Source organism: Culex pipiens, chromosome 3 (assembly GCF_016801865.2).
Source record: "Culex pipiens pallens isolate TS chromosome 3, TS_CPP_V2, whole genome shotgun sequence".
NCBI lineage: Eukaryota > Metazoa > Arthropoda > Insecta > Diptera > Culicidae > Culex > Culex pipiens.
This window is the reverse complement of record NC_068939.1, coordinates 94,692,340-94,706,882: the sequence shown is the minus strand read 5'-3', so window position 1 is coordinate 94,706,882 and position 14,543 is coordinate 94,692,340. Positions and strand designations below refer to the sequence as shown.

Here is a 14,543-nt window from a genome sequence, read left to right as displayed (position 1 = left end):
CGGGCCTACTTGATTTACATGGCAGGGGGTACCAGCGCAGAATAAGGTTGAGAATGGCTGGTTTATGAGTAAATTGATGAAAAAAAATACGAACGATCATTTTTATTCAATTGAATTTTGACACTTGAAATAGTTTTTTAAACATTAAATGATATTTTTCAAATTTCAAGTTTGAGCAATTATTTCTTCTGAAAACTAAAATATTTATAATGTTCCAGAGACTTGCATAGTCTGCAATTTTGTGAGCCACCCACTCACCTCGGTCCCGCGATCACGCACTTATTTTGTCATGGTACTGGGCATTTCAAGCCAATGTAGCTTCCAGATTAAGGCTTTTCCACCTGTTTTGGTGTACTTCTGCATTCTACGCATTTATGCTGAAATGCACTCTCGCACGGTGAAGGTGGTCGACAGAAATTGCGTGGGAGTTCGGATAAAGTTCAAGTTCATCGGTTGGGTTTCGTGTCATTGTTTAATTGTTTTAGCGACACGACTAATTCACTTAAGGATAATTGATGATTGTGTTTTGCAGAAGACTTTACCATCGTTAGCGTGCGGCGAAGGAAACGAACCACGAGATCTGCGGAGCGACTAATTTCGTTCAACGTCAGCAACAGCGCCGGTATAAATTAAAATCGGTTACGGCTGTTGTTCGCTTTAATGTTAACCCACTTTGTACCTTTTAGTTGCGGATTTCTCTGTCGAGCTGCGAAAGTCCAACATCCTTATAGACGACTCGTTTGCATTTATTGAGAGTTATGATAACTCCACCCAACTTTTGGACGATTCGTACCAACTTGTTCAGCAATACGCAGACTGCTTTTACCGCAATGACCACGCCGCGTTCGATTTGTGCGAGGGTGGCATTCGAGGGTTACTCAAGTCAAATCAAAGTGACTTAATCGTTCACCCACTGCCAGAGCGGTTTGGCTCCTCAAGTCACGTCCTGATCTACAGGAATCGAACGACCGATTCCGCTGCACCCAGCACCAACCAGACTGACGAACATGTGATATTCGAGCCGGATATGGCTGCCTATGAACCCACTTTTAACGAGCCCAGAGACAGACGCAACAAGCGCCACATTAGCAATATCAAAGTACCGGACACGCTACACGTTGAGACTGCAATTTTCATCGATAAAGACCTGTACCGGCACATGTCGAAAAATTTCCCCAAAAATACCGAAGCTCACCTCATTCGATTCGTGCTGGCGATGATCAACGGAGTTCAACTGCTGTACAACCATCCCTCGCTGGGACGTCCGATTAACTTCATCCTGAAGCGGCTGGAGATCCTGCACAATGACCCGAAGGACCTTCGTAGATCCAGCGACATCGACGTCTACCTGAACAGCTTTTGCGGCTGGCAAAGGAAGCTAAATCCGATTTCCGACGCAGATCCGGTGCATTTCGATCACGCCGTCATACTGACCGGCCTGGATTTGTACGTGGTTAGTAAAACGGGCAAGGTGAGTAACCAGGTCGTGGGATTGGCCCCGGTGGCCGGAATGTGCACAATGACGTCCAGCTGCACCATCAACGAGGGAAAACACTTTGAAAGTGTGTTTGTGGTGTCGCACGAGATTGGTCACAAGTGAGTATGATAATGCTAAATGGTATCACTAAAATTGTACAAACGAACGTATTTACTGTGTTGGAATAATATGAACTAAAAACTAAAAACTAAAAACTAAAAACTAAAAACTAAAAACTAAAAACTAAAAACTAAAAACTAAAAACTAAAAACTAAAAACTAAAAACTAAAAACTAAAAACTAAAAACTAAAAACTAAAAACTAAAAACTAAAAACTAAAAACTCAAAACTAAAAACTAAAAACTAAAAACTAAAAACTAAAAACTAAAAACTAAAAACTAAATACTAAAAACTAAAAACTAAAAACTAAAAACTAAAAACTAAAAACTAAAAACAAAAAACTAAAAACTAAAAACTAAAAACTAAAAACTAAAAACTAAAAACTAAAAACTAAAAACTAAAAACTAAAAACTAAAAACTAAAAACTAAAAACTAAAAACTAAAAACTAAAAACTAAAAACTAAAAACTAAAAACTAAAAACTAAAAACTAAAAACTAAAAACTAAAAACTAAAAACTAAAAACTAAAAACTAAAAACTAAAAACTAAAAACTAAAAACTAAAAACTAAAAACTAAGACACGCTCCCAAATTTTTGGACTAACTTTTTGAAAAAAGTGGCTTTTGCGAAAATTGACGAAAATTGCCATTTTTCGAACCATCCTAACACGGCGTAGGTCACCCTAATGGCCAAACAAAAAAATACGGGTCTAATTATTTCGGCCAAGGATCCCCCAGAAAAAATTGAGCTCGATCGGAGAACTTTTTTTTTTCGAATCATGCTGTTTTCGTGGGGAATTGCTGTATAATTATAACACGAGGTCCCGAGGCAACCAAATTCAACCAAACTTCGCATGCTGCATTAGGGTGGAATCACAACACATTTTTTGGGTCCCTTTGAGAGTCCCAAACAACCTCCAAAAATTTGGGAGCGTGTTAAGCCCACGATTGGCGCAAAGCGAATGAAATTTGTATGGAAATTACTATGAGGAAACTGGAATTTTCACATTTTTGAATTTACAAAATTCATGTTTTATTATTTTTTGAAACTAACACCGTAGAAGTATTCGCGATCAAAAGCTCAAAAATTCCGACAGGTGGCGCAAAGCATCGAAGAATGACGATTCAAATTTTCGCTGTTCGGTTACATAGGAATGCAAACTTAAAATTGAATTTACAGCTCATAGAACAACGTTTGAGAAAAAATTCAAGTAGTACGATTGTTAACTCTTTGACCTCTATAAATTAACGCAATAAAAAAAAATTAAAAAAAAATAATTTTGAAAAAATAATATTGTTTAAAATGATAGAGCATCAAAAGTTAACAAAGTATCAGCTCGAATTTTTGCTCAAAAGTTGTTCTCAACGCTGGAATTTAGCAAAACAGAATTCGCATACATAACCTCAAAGGGCGGAAATTTCAATCGACATTCTTCGCTCTGTTCTGCTACTCAACACTAGGTGTCGCATGTCGTTTGGCTCTTGAACGGCAATAGCCCTGGATGTCCTGAACAACTCTCCCGAAGACAGTATGGTGCTAAAGTGCGTCACAAAAAAGATACAGAGTTTTCAAAAGTAGTGTATTGAAATAATCAGTGAAACTCACATTTTCTGCAAACATTGCCGAAGGAACCATGAAATACAAAATAAACACGATTGTTCTTATATTTTGTTGAGCCTTACGTAAAATCGTTATGAAGAAATGTCCAGAAGACATTATTTAGTTAAAATGCACCCCAATTCCTCAAATATATTATAGTTTACTAAGGTTTACACATGACTTGGCAGTGTTGGCAAAAAGTATGATTTTTACCGAGTATTCCGAAACGATTCTCTTGAACGCTCTGTAACTTTTGTTTGAAGCAAGTTAGCACCATATTGTCTTCGGGAGAGTTGTTCAGGACATCCAGGGCTAAACTTCTACTGTGTTAATTTCATAAAATAATAAAACATGAATTTTGTAATTTCAAAAATGTGAAAATGCAAGTTTCCCCATAGTAATTTCCATACAAATTTCATTCGCTTTGCGCCAATCGTGGGCTTAACCAATCGCTCCCAAATTTTGAGAGGTTGTTTGGGACCCAAAAAATGTGTTGCTGAAGAAACCAATTTTCGATTCCACCCTAATGCTGCATGCTCTTGTTTTTGACTATTCAAGGTCAAACGTGTTTTCTCGAAACGTCAAAAAGTAACAAACGACAAGATAGCACGACAGCGTCGAAATTATGATTTGCTGTAACAGTCCAAAATTGATTATCCAAAAAACCTCGGAAAAATTAGACTTCGAATACAGTCATCCCTCATATTCGGAACAGTTTACAGATCGGCCAATGTTCAAAAAATCATAGCAAATCGATAATTGAACTTAATGATTAACTTTTACCTACATTTGAAAGCTTTTCATGCGATCTTTCAAATGCTGGTTCGAACAACTGTAAATTTTAACTTTTATATCAAGTTTTAGGAGGAAAACTTTGACCCTTGAAATCCACAAATTCGGAACACTTTTTTCTTACGGATGTAAACAAACTTTGGATCTCTCCATATTTGTAACATAATAATGACTTCACACACTGCAACCAGTGAAACTCAAGCTTGGTGATGTTTTAAACATGGACTGATAACTTTTTTTGTGAAATTACAGTTAAATTCAGGTGTTCCACAATTGTGGGAGGCACAACAACATTCCACAATCATGGAACAGGCAATTTGGAGGCAGTGTTTTGTTGTTCTGGATAAAATAGTCTTGAAGTGAAGTTTTTGTTCAATAAGTACTACTTTTACTAGTGAAATAGCAAGAAAATGTCCAAAAATAAAGGTCCTAAAAATACAGTCATCCCTCATATTCGGAACAGTTTACAGATATGCCAATGTTCAACAAATCATAGAAAATCGATAATTGAACATAATGATTTGCTTTTTTGTTCATGTGAAAGCTTTTCTTGCGATCTTTCGATTGATGTTTAGACCGGCTGTACATTTTTACGTTTTATATCAAGTTTTTAAAGAAAAACATTGACCCTTGAAATCCACAAATTCGGAACACTTTTTTCTTACGATGTAAACAAACTTTCTTTTTCTCTTCACACTCTGAAACCAATAAAACTCAAGCTTAGTGATATTTGAACATGGACTGATTTTTTTTTGTGAAAATATCACTTAAATTCAGGTGTTCCACAATTGTGGGAGGCACAATAACATTCCACAATCATGGAACAGTCAATTTGGAGGCAGTGTTTTGCTGCTCTGGATAAAATAGTCTTGAAATGAGGTTTTTGTTTAAAAAGTACTATTTTTACTAGTGAAATAGCAAGAAAATGTCCGAATAAAGGTCCTAAAAATAGCAGGGACGACAGAAAAGTTGCATTTTGCATTTTATTGACAAATTACCACAAAAGTGTTCCGAATTTGTGGGTGTTCCGAATATGTGGGATGACTGTAGTAGGGTCGAGAGAAAAGCTGCATTTGGCATGCTATTGACAAATTATCACAATAGTGTTCCGAATTTGTGGGTGTTCCGAATATGTGGGATAACTTCGTATCTTTTTTGATAAATCTTAGTAAATAACTTCTCTTTATATATGTTTACAGCTTAGGTATGCGACATGATACTTCCGAAAACAATTGTGATCCAAGTCTTTACATTATGTCACCCACACTTGGAAGGTATGTTCCCTACAGATATTTTTTAACTGAACTGGATATTGTGGTAGAAGTTTTATAGTTACTTTGAATACAAAATATCTCGCTATTTTCAGTGGAAAAATCACGTGGTCAGCATGCAGTCGCAACTACCTGAACACATTCCTAAAGTATTACTCTCATTTCAAACACAATAAAACCGACTAACTTTCCCTTTCCAAAATCCAGAACCAGCCAGTCGGTGTGCCTCTTCGATCGTGGCCACGTGGCGCCCAACCTGGACCACAACGTCGAAGGCAAGCTACCCGGGGAACGGTTCGACGCCGACCAGCAGTGCATGCTCAAGTACGGCAAGGACAGCATCCGCTCGCAGTCCCAGAACGTGGCGGACATTTGCCGCGATCTGCACTGCCAGCGCGATCGGTACACGTGGACGTCGCATCCGGCGCTCGAGGGCACCGCCTGCGGGACGTTGATGGTGGGATTGGAATTGATGTCTTTGGAAATAGTTGTTTTTAATTTGGTTTTCAAATTTCAGTGGTGTCGAAGTGGGGTTTGCGTTTCTAAAATTCCTGGCCTAACCATCCAATCAAGTGGAAAGCACATCACTGCCTTCAAAACGATCGACAAGAAGACGTTCATCCAGGGGCTAAAGTTTGCCAGCTTGAAGCAAGACACTGCCCGGACACTGAACTCAGTGCCCACGTGGGAGGCTTGGGGCAACCCAACGGAGTGTGAATCGGGATGTCTCTACGGAGAGTCTGGTCGGCTGAAGGAAGGCAGCGTTGGACTGCGACAGTACAACAGAGCTTGTCGCGATAAACGGTACTGTGAAAATTCATGTTTAAGTTCATTTTGTCTTTTAGAAATGTAAGTTGACCAATTTTGTATAAATTCTAGAAACAGTTGCCCAGGATCTAACAAGAAATATGAAACGTGTATTGCCAAACAGGTACGTCATTTTTGAGTTTATTAAACCACATCAGACGGTTAAGAGTAAAACGGTTTCTTTTTTGATTGAGAGAATCAAAAATATGCCTTGCGTAAGATTTTTTTTTAAGAGCTGAGAGTAAAATGCTCTCGACCGTTTCTTGCTCTAACCTCTCAGCCGAGAACAGTTTTACACCCAGTTTGAGAGCTCTTTCCCCTCGGTTTCCTTTCCAGTGTTACAACATTGCTCGCACTACGATTCTGGAGTTTGCCAACCAAATTTGCGGCCGTGCGAAGGAGTTCGATTCGGACATTCTGGGGATGGGGCTGCAAAAGGTGGCGGACGATGCCGAGGATGCGTGCAAGGTTTTCTGCGAAACCAAATCCGGCACGCCGAAAACGAAGAGTTGGATCTTCCCCGACGGAACGGCTTGTCGGGTGCAGAGTGCAGATTTTGACGATTATTTCTACTGCATTGGGGGAAGGTGTCAGGTAGGGCAGCGTAAAATTCCACTTGGAACTTGAAGTTATTTTTTTTATATTCATAGAAATTTTCGTGCAATAATTCAGCTGACAACTTCCATCGCATTGATTCAACGTTTTGTCCTGATAGTTTTACTTCTGCGGATAGAGTTAGTAACAGTATTCAACAGGAGAATGGACGTGACTATAAAAGTTTAAATTTGTTAAAAGAAGCTCAACCGACTAGCAGAAAGCCAGAAAACGTTACTCAAAATTCGGGTACGAAAAAACATATTTGAATAAGTTAATGAATACAATTTATGGCAAATTTCAGTTGTCTACAACTTTCCCGAGCGAAAGCGTTTTCCCGAGGCGAATTTCTACAAAGCCGACGCGTACAGTCGCTGGAGAGCACGCAACTTTGAACCGGTCAGCTACGACCGCAACTCTCAGCTCAGATTGCGCAAAAATCAGTGGGAGGTGAAATCCGGCTGCCACTTCAACTGCATGGAGAAATCAAAGGGCATTCAAATCGTGGCCTCAAAGATGGACATCCGAACCAGCATTCAGCTGTGCACCCCAAATACAATTGTTTGTTCCGATTGATTGCGGTATTTCTTCGGCAATGTTTTCACAAATAATGATGGCAATTTACCCCTTTCAGGCTTGTGATAAAATGCAATCAACGTACGAGTATGCCACGAGGTTGTGCAAACGGTACCAGCAGAAGGTTCGTGGCCTGTCTGGAACCGGCATGCAAATTGCAGCCAGCATTGAGGACCCAGACCGGTCGTGCCGTGTGGCGTGTCAAGACGGGTTCATTCGACATCGATTCTACCTCGTGAATGGGGAGCAAGGACACTTTCCTTTCGGGACGCGCTGCAACCTTGACGAGCCGAACCGCTTCTGTGTCAATGGAAAGTGCTTGGTAAGGCGGAAACCCCACCTTGGTAGAGTTCCCCCAACCTTAAATTTCCATCCAAACAATTTCAGCGATTCGGTGAGGACGATACGCCCGTCAACGAGTTGTACAACAGCTTGGCACATTTGCGAGCGAAACGAAGTCTCAGCAGAGTGAGGAGACACTTTGAGTTTTACTCACCGATTAACATCACCGAGCGAATCAACCAGGAATATCTGGACAATTTGATTGCGCACATCGATTTTGAGAAAACGACGGGTAAGCATCAAATGGAATTGTTCTTGTCCTTTAATAAAAAAAATAAATTATTAAATTTTAGGAGACGTTTACGAAGACAGCATCGATTTCAGAACTCCAATATATTTTAGTCCGTGATGCATGCAATACAAAACTCCTAGTAAAATATTAGTCTGTAGGCCTACACAGACTTTTTAATGAAAGAAACATATCTTTTGTAAACTATTTATTTGCTTAATTTACGCATATCGAAATTAAACTTAACGAATACTAATATAAATTGAATAGCCTCCTACTAGTCTTTGAGAGAAAGTCCATTAAATTTTGTTGTTTTAAGAGGCAGTATTTCGTCAGCTGTGTGCTATCTTGTGACATAGACCATTTTGATCGAAAATGAGTGAATTATGACGTTTTGCTATACTTAACAAACACTACAAGATGCTTTAACCCGATTTTGGAAACTCGCTTCCGTTTCCCGGAAATCGCAATACACACTTGTGACATAGACCAATTTATCATCAAAATGATCGTGCACACTTGTGACACGTCATACATGTTGTTGAAAAATGTGGAAAAATTTTCCTGTTTTTAACAAATTTATGTTGATACACATGTGCACACTTTTGACACGTTGTACAAAATTACTTTCAAAACACACTTGTGACACGTGCTTTTCAGATTTTTGTTTACATTATTTACTGTAAATTTTAACTGGTGTAACCAAATTAGTTGAAACTTGTAGCGTTTGTTAAGCGATAGTATAAGAACCGATTGCTTCAAAAAGTTTGGCTCTATGATTCTTAATTTTGAAATTATTTACCAACAAACTTTAAAAATCGATTTTCTCGAAAAGAACTAAATGGTCGTTGTCACAAGATAGCACACAGCTGACGAGATATTGACGAAACCGAGGCGTTTACTGTCATCAACTTCAAAAACCGCGTGTATGTAATCGAATCTCGGACAAAAATATCCATTTCAGTCAAATTCGAGTGGTTAATTGTCTGTTACAATACAAATTGCTTTGTACAATGCCCGGGGTTTATATCTCATTACTGCCATTTTGCTCGTAATCTTGGACTTGAAATTTACGAATAAGGTACCATCCATAAATCACGTGGACACTTTTTTGACATTTAAGACCACCCCCTCCCCTTCCTCCCATCGTGGATAATTTCAATACAGAGCAGTTCTCTCAGATATCGGTCATTCGATTTTTTTGTATCCAACTGAAACTTTTTTGGTGCTTTTGGTGTTTGGTATTCCCAAAGAAGCCATTTTGCATCATTAGTTTGTTTTCCATACAAATTTTGCAGCTGTTCATACAAAAATGATGTATGAAAATTCAAAAATCTGTATCTTTTGAAGGAATTTTTTGATCGATTTGGTGTCTTCGTTGTAGGTATGGATATGGACTTAACTGAAAAAATGATACATGGTAAATATATGGTGATTTTTAATTTAACTTTTTGTCACTAAAACTTGATTTGCAAAAAACACTATTTTAATTTTTTTTTAATTTTTTGATATTTTTTAGAGGACATTAAATGACAACTTTTTAGAAATTTCCAGATTGTGCAAAAAATCTTTGACCGAGTTATGAATTTTTTAATCAATACTTATTTTTTCAAAAAATCGAAATTTTGGTCACAAAAATTTTTCAACTTCATTTTTCTATTTAAAATCAAATTTGCGATCAAAAAGTACTTTAGTGAATTTTGATAAAGTGCACCGTTTTCAAGTTAAGGCCATTTTTAGGTAACTTTTTTGAAAATAGTCGCAGTTTTTTATTTTTTTTAAATAAGTGCACATGTTTGCCCACTTTTGAAAAAAATATTTTTGAAAAGCTGAGAAAATTCTCTATATTTTGCTTTTTTGAACTTTGTTGATACTACCATCAGTTGCTGAGATATTGCCATGCAAAGGTTTAAAAACATGCAAATTGATGTTTTCTAAGTCTCACCCAAACAACCCACCTTTTTCTAATATTGATTTCTTTGCAACTAATGGTCCGATTTACAATGTTAAAATATGAAACATTTTTTAAATTTTCCGATCTCTTCGAAAAAAATATCTTCAAAATTTCTAAACCAAGACTTACATTTTAAAAGAGCGTTATACTGAATATTTGGCTAAAAATGGCCTTAACATGAAAACGGTGCACTTTATCAAAATTTCACTAAAGTACTTTTTGATTACAAATTTGATTTTACATCGAAAAATTAAGTTGAAAAAAATTTGCGACCAATATTTCGATTTAAAAAAAAATCAGTATTGATTAAAAAATTCATAACTCGGTTGTATAACCTGGAAATTTCTGAAAAGTTGGCATTTGATCTCCTTTAAAAAATATCAAAAATGAAAAAAAAAAATAAAAATTGTGTTTTTTTTTGAAAATCAAGTTTTTGGGACAACAAGTTAAATAAAAAATCTCCAAAAAATTTTACCGTGTATAATTTTTTTCAGTGTTGTTCATATCCACACCTTCAACTTTACCGAAGACACCAAATCGATCAGAAAATTCCTTTAAAAGATATAGAATTTTTAATTTTCATAAATCGTTTTTGTATGGACAGTTGTCAAATTTGTATGGAAAATTATATGTACAAACCTACAAACTAATGATGCAAAATGGGGGGGGGGGGGCATACCGAAGGCACCAAAAAAGTTTCAGTCGGATTAAAAAATACAAAAATTTAAATTCTAAAAAAGACCGATTTCGTAAAGAATTGCTCTACAAGCGTGTAAAATTCTTGATTTGAATATCCCTTATGCAGTCGTGTGTTTTGGCGTTTCTTACCAGTTATCTCACTACCTATATGTAAACTACAAAGTAGAAAATTAGTAAATTATTTCAAAATATATGCAAAAAATGTTGGCTCCAGCTAAAAACTCGAAATCAAAATAAAAAAAAAGTTTAATATATGTATTTCCAGTTGCAAACACCGGAAATCGGAAATCCGTTGAACCGGTCTGAAGGACCGTACCACCTTTCCAAATATTTCTTGATGTTTTTGCAAAACTACTTTTTGGAAAACACAATGATATAGCTCATTTATGAATACATATGATTACAATTATGAAAGTCCAGATCTTCTGGTGGCCCGCAATCCGGCCTGCGATCTGTGTTTTTTTTTCATCGGAATATGATTCCTGGCGGAAAAACGAAGCTTTTGGTGTATTGCATCCATGGTTTGTGAGAAACTACGTTTCGGTAATTTTTTGAGCCCATTTGGTTAGAGAAGTCTTAAAGAGAAGCGTCAAGGCACTCAAATCACTCAAAGGAACGCAAGGACTCGGGAGCATCGCATATTTTCTCTTCTTAAAAAGCAAGAAGTATTGAAATCGTACGATTAAAATAAACACACATTTGAACAATTAATTTTCAGTTATTCAGCATTTTAGGCATCTGCATGGATCGAGAAGCATTTTAGCTGTTAGTGGTGTGTTCGGCGTAAAAGGAAAGCACATTAATTGGAAACACATCAATTGATCCTAAGCGGTTTTTTTTAATTAAACCTTTTTTCAATCGGGATTTAATCAATATTAGAAAAAATAACATTATCACAAATTCTTTGGATTGTTCATTAAGTGTTCACTAAGTGCCCTCAACTTAAAAACAATGAAAATTAGATTTGCTATCAAGTGCTGGAGGAGGCTGTTAAGACCTTTTGTTAACTAATTAGAGATTTGTTCCAAACAGCTGCGATCTTGGGCCTTACACGATACCCTAATTTGGAAGTTTTCCCTGGCTGATGGGAACGAAAGGACGACAATCGTACCGGTTGTTATCTTGCTTCTCTTGTGGTCACTAGTTTTACAAGCAGCCCGTGCAAAACCTTCATACTTAGCAGACTCGTGAGGCGGAGTCTTGTCGCAAAATGAAAGATACAAGATTGTGGAACCGTTGACGGAACATCAAGGTTTAATAGGGTATCATTAGAAGGTTTTGACGTCGATTCCGTTACTAGTTTTGTACAAGAAAACATCCCAAATTTTCGCAAAAAATGTAAAACCCTAACCAAATTTATTGAATTTGGTATGTTTATTTGGTTTCAATCGTAAATCGTCTCATATGGTGAAAAACAGTTGGTGACATTTTGCCGTGCAATTGACATTATACGATTTTGTTTAACAAAGTCATGCACTTGCATGAGCCTGTGTGAGCGGATTGCTCGAGAACTCAAAATTTGACAAGTAATGGAAGCCTCTCAGTAGAGAAGTCTTAAAGAGAAGCGTCAAGGCACTCAAATCACTCAAAGGAACGCAAGGACTCGGGAGCATCGCATATTTTCTCTTCTTAAAAAGCAAGAAGTATTGAAATCGTAGGATTAAAATAAGCACACATTTGAACAATTAATTTTCAGTTATTCAGCATTTTAGGCATCTGCATGGATCGAGAAGCATTTTAGCTGTTAGTGGTGTGTTCGGCGTAAAAGGAAAGCACATTAATTGGAAACACATCAATTGATCCTAAGCGGTTTTTTTTAATTAAACCTTTTTTCAATCGGGATTTAATCAATATTAGAAAAAATAACATTATCACAAATTCTTTGGATTGTTCATTAAGTGTTCACTAAGTGCCCTCAACTTAAAAACAATGAAAATTAGATTTGCTATCAAGTGCTGGAGGAGGCTGTTAAGACCTTTTGATAACTAATTAGAGATTTTTTCCAAACAGCTGCAATCTTGGGCCTTGCACGATGCCCTAATTTGGAAGTTTTCCCTGGCTGATGGGAACGAAAGGACGACAATCGTACCGGTTGTTATCTTGCTTCTCTTGTGGCCACTAGTTTTACAAGCAGCCCGTGCAAAACCTTCATACTTAGCAGACTCGTGAGGCGGAGTCTTGTCGCAAAATGAAAGATACAAGATTGTGGAACCGTTGACGGAACATCAAGGTTTAATAGGGTATCATTAGAAGGTTTTGACGTCGATTCCGTTACTAGTTTTGTACAAGAAAACATCCCAAATTTTCGCAAAAAATGTAAAACCCTAGCCAAATTTATTGAATTTGGTATGTTTATTTGGTTTCAATCGTAAATCGTCTCATATGGTGAAAAACAGTTGGTGACATTTTGCCATGCAATTGACATTATACGATTTTGTTAAACAAAGTCATGCACTTGCATTAGCCTGTGTGAGCGGATTGCTCGGGAACTCAAAATTTGACAAGTAATGGAAGCCTCTCAGTAAGCTACGGCACTTCTCTTTAAGACTTCTCTACTTTAAGACTTCTCTACATTTGGTCAGCTTCAAAATGTGGCCAAAAGCTTTTCGCATAAACATAAATGCACTGGCATTCGGCTGTCGTCAGTGATCAAAGTTCAAGCACAGACAACAGACGTTTGGGCTCGATTGTGGCGCTGCAGTCGCTTTGCCCTGACACATTGCCCGCTGTCAAAATATTACTTTCCGCCTACTGTCATTTTACATTTTGTTGGTTTTCAACGCTTGTAATCGTTTGTTCTGGTTCTGGTGTTTGAGGATCGCTTGCACTAGAAATCCGTTGGGGGGAATCTGACATGCCGGGGAAAACATTCAAGATTCAGGCCTTTGGTATGGCGACGAGGGTTCGCCGGAAGTGGCGGCACTTGAAGGTGGGGTGGGTTTCGAGGGCGTTGAAGATGTCTTGAAGGTGAGCGTTGAAATGATCGTGGTAGTTGGTTTGTCGGTTCCGGAGATAATCCTTCTTCGACAGTTCCGGATTGTTTCGTTTCTGGTTACGGATCTTTTATCCTCCAAGAAACGCTTGCCCATCCTCCCGATTTCCACCGGGTCTTCCCTCCTTTTCGCTCACCTCTGTTGGTTTTGTTTATAAACACAACCAGCAAGAATTTGACAGCCTCAAGCGCGGCCTTGGTTGCTGTGTTAAAAAAAGCATCAGACTAGACAATTTTTTAATATCGATAATTAAATGAAAAAAAAAACTTTCATGTGCTCGTGAATCGTGTTAATTAATAATTAAAGTAGATTTACTATAGCATAAAAACATAATCTTTACCTTTTTAATTTTTATTTCGAAAAATTGAAATAATATATTTTTTAAACATTTCTGGGTGATGCATTTTCAAACACACCTTCTCAGAAAACCATCATGGCTGCTTTAGAGAGTGGCAATAGGCTAACAGATGGCGCTAGTAGATTAGCAGGATGCGGCAGCCATGTTTTTACACACGATTTTCAAATTATTTTGTTCTAGCCGCTACGTCTGTTGTCTGTGGTTCAAGCAACAAATGTTCATTAACGGTACATTCAAAATGCACAACCTCAAAAACGCAACATAAAAGCTTAGTGGCAAAAAGCTCAAAGCTCGATCTTGTCAAGCAATGTTGCCATTTGTTACCAAATTGTTGAATTGTTTCAATGAAACATTTTTTTCGCAGCAAAAGTTGTTTTAGCTTAATTCTTATATCTGTAGATCGTTTTTTTAAACTAACATACTTTTTTAAAAGGTTGTTGTAAACCCATGGAACATAAGCTGTTTTGAAAAAAAAAATTCTCCAGAAAATAAATATCTTTTAAAAAAATATTTAAAACTGTTGAAGTTAAAACATTTCTCAGCCTGGCATCGCTGCTGTCAAGAAACGCAAACTCTCGCCCCCCTTCGCTGTGTGCGTGTCATCGCCGTGTCGCGGCTGTTCAATTTTTTTGGCTCTCCTCCCTCTCTCCCGCGCCCGATTCCCACCGACCCTCTGTCAGTTCGTTTTCTGCCTGCGCTGCGGCCGCATTTTTCCAACGGTCGTCTGGAGCCAG

General features: G+C 37.6%; 1 protein-coding gene across 1 annotated transcript in view; it reads left to right on the top strand.

The window, feature by feature from the left end:
• The window catches only part of LOC120422705 (A disintegrin and metalloproteinase with thrombospondin motifs adt-1), a 32,842-nt gene extending 24,781 nt beyond the window's left edge, over window positions 1–8,061 (top strand). Inside the window, exons 3-15 of the mRNA XM_039586217.2 lie at window positions 533–622; window positions 687–1,596; window positions 5,186–5,260; window positions 5,353–5,406; window positions 5,465–5,714; window positions 5,775–6,061; window positions 6,137–6,188; window positions 6,401–6,658; window positions 6,715–6,907; window positions 6,963–7,219; window positions 7,293–7,556; window positions 7,622–7,808; window positions 7,870–8,061. Of these exons, the coding sequence (XP_039442151.1) occupies window positions 533–622; window positions 687–1,596; window positions 5,186–5,260; window positions 5,353–5,406; window positions 5,465–5,714; window positions 5,775–6,061; window positions 6,137–6,188; window positions 6,401–6,658; window positions 6,715–6,907; window positions 6,963–7,219; window positions 7,293–7,556; window positions 7,622–7,808; window positions 7,870–7,925 (2,933 nt within the window). The 3' untranslated portion in view covers window positions 7,926–8,061. The remainder of the gene's footprint in view (window positions 1–532; window positions 623–686; window positions 1,597–5,185; window positions 5,261–5,352; window positions 5,407–5,464; window positions 5,715–5,774; window positions 6,062–6,136; window positions 6,189–6,400; window positions 6,659–6,714; window positions 6,908–6,962; window positions 7,220–7,292; window positions 7,557–7,621; window positions 7,809–7,869) is intronic.
• The last annotated feature ends 6,482 nt before the right edge of the window (window positions 8,062–14,543 follow it).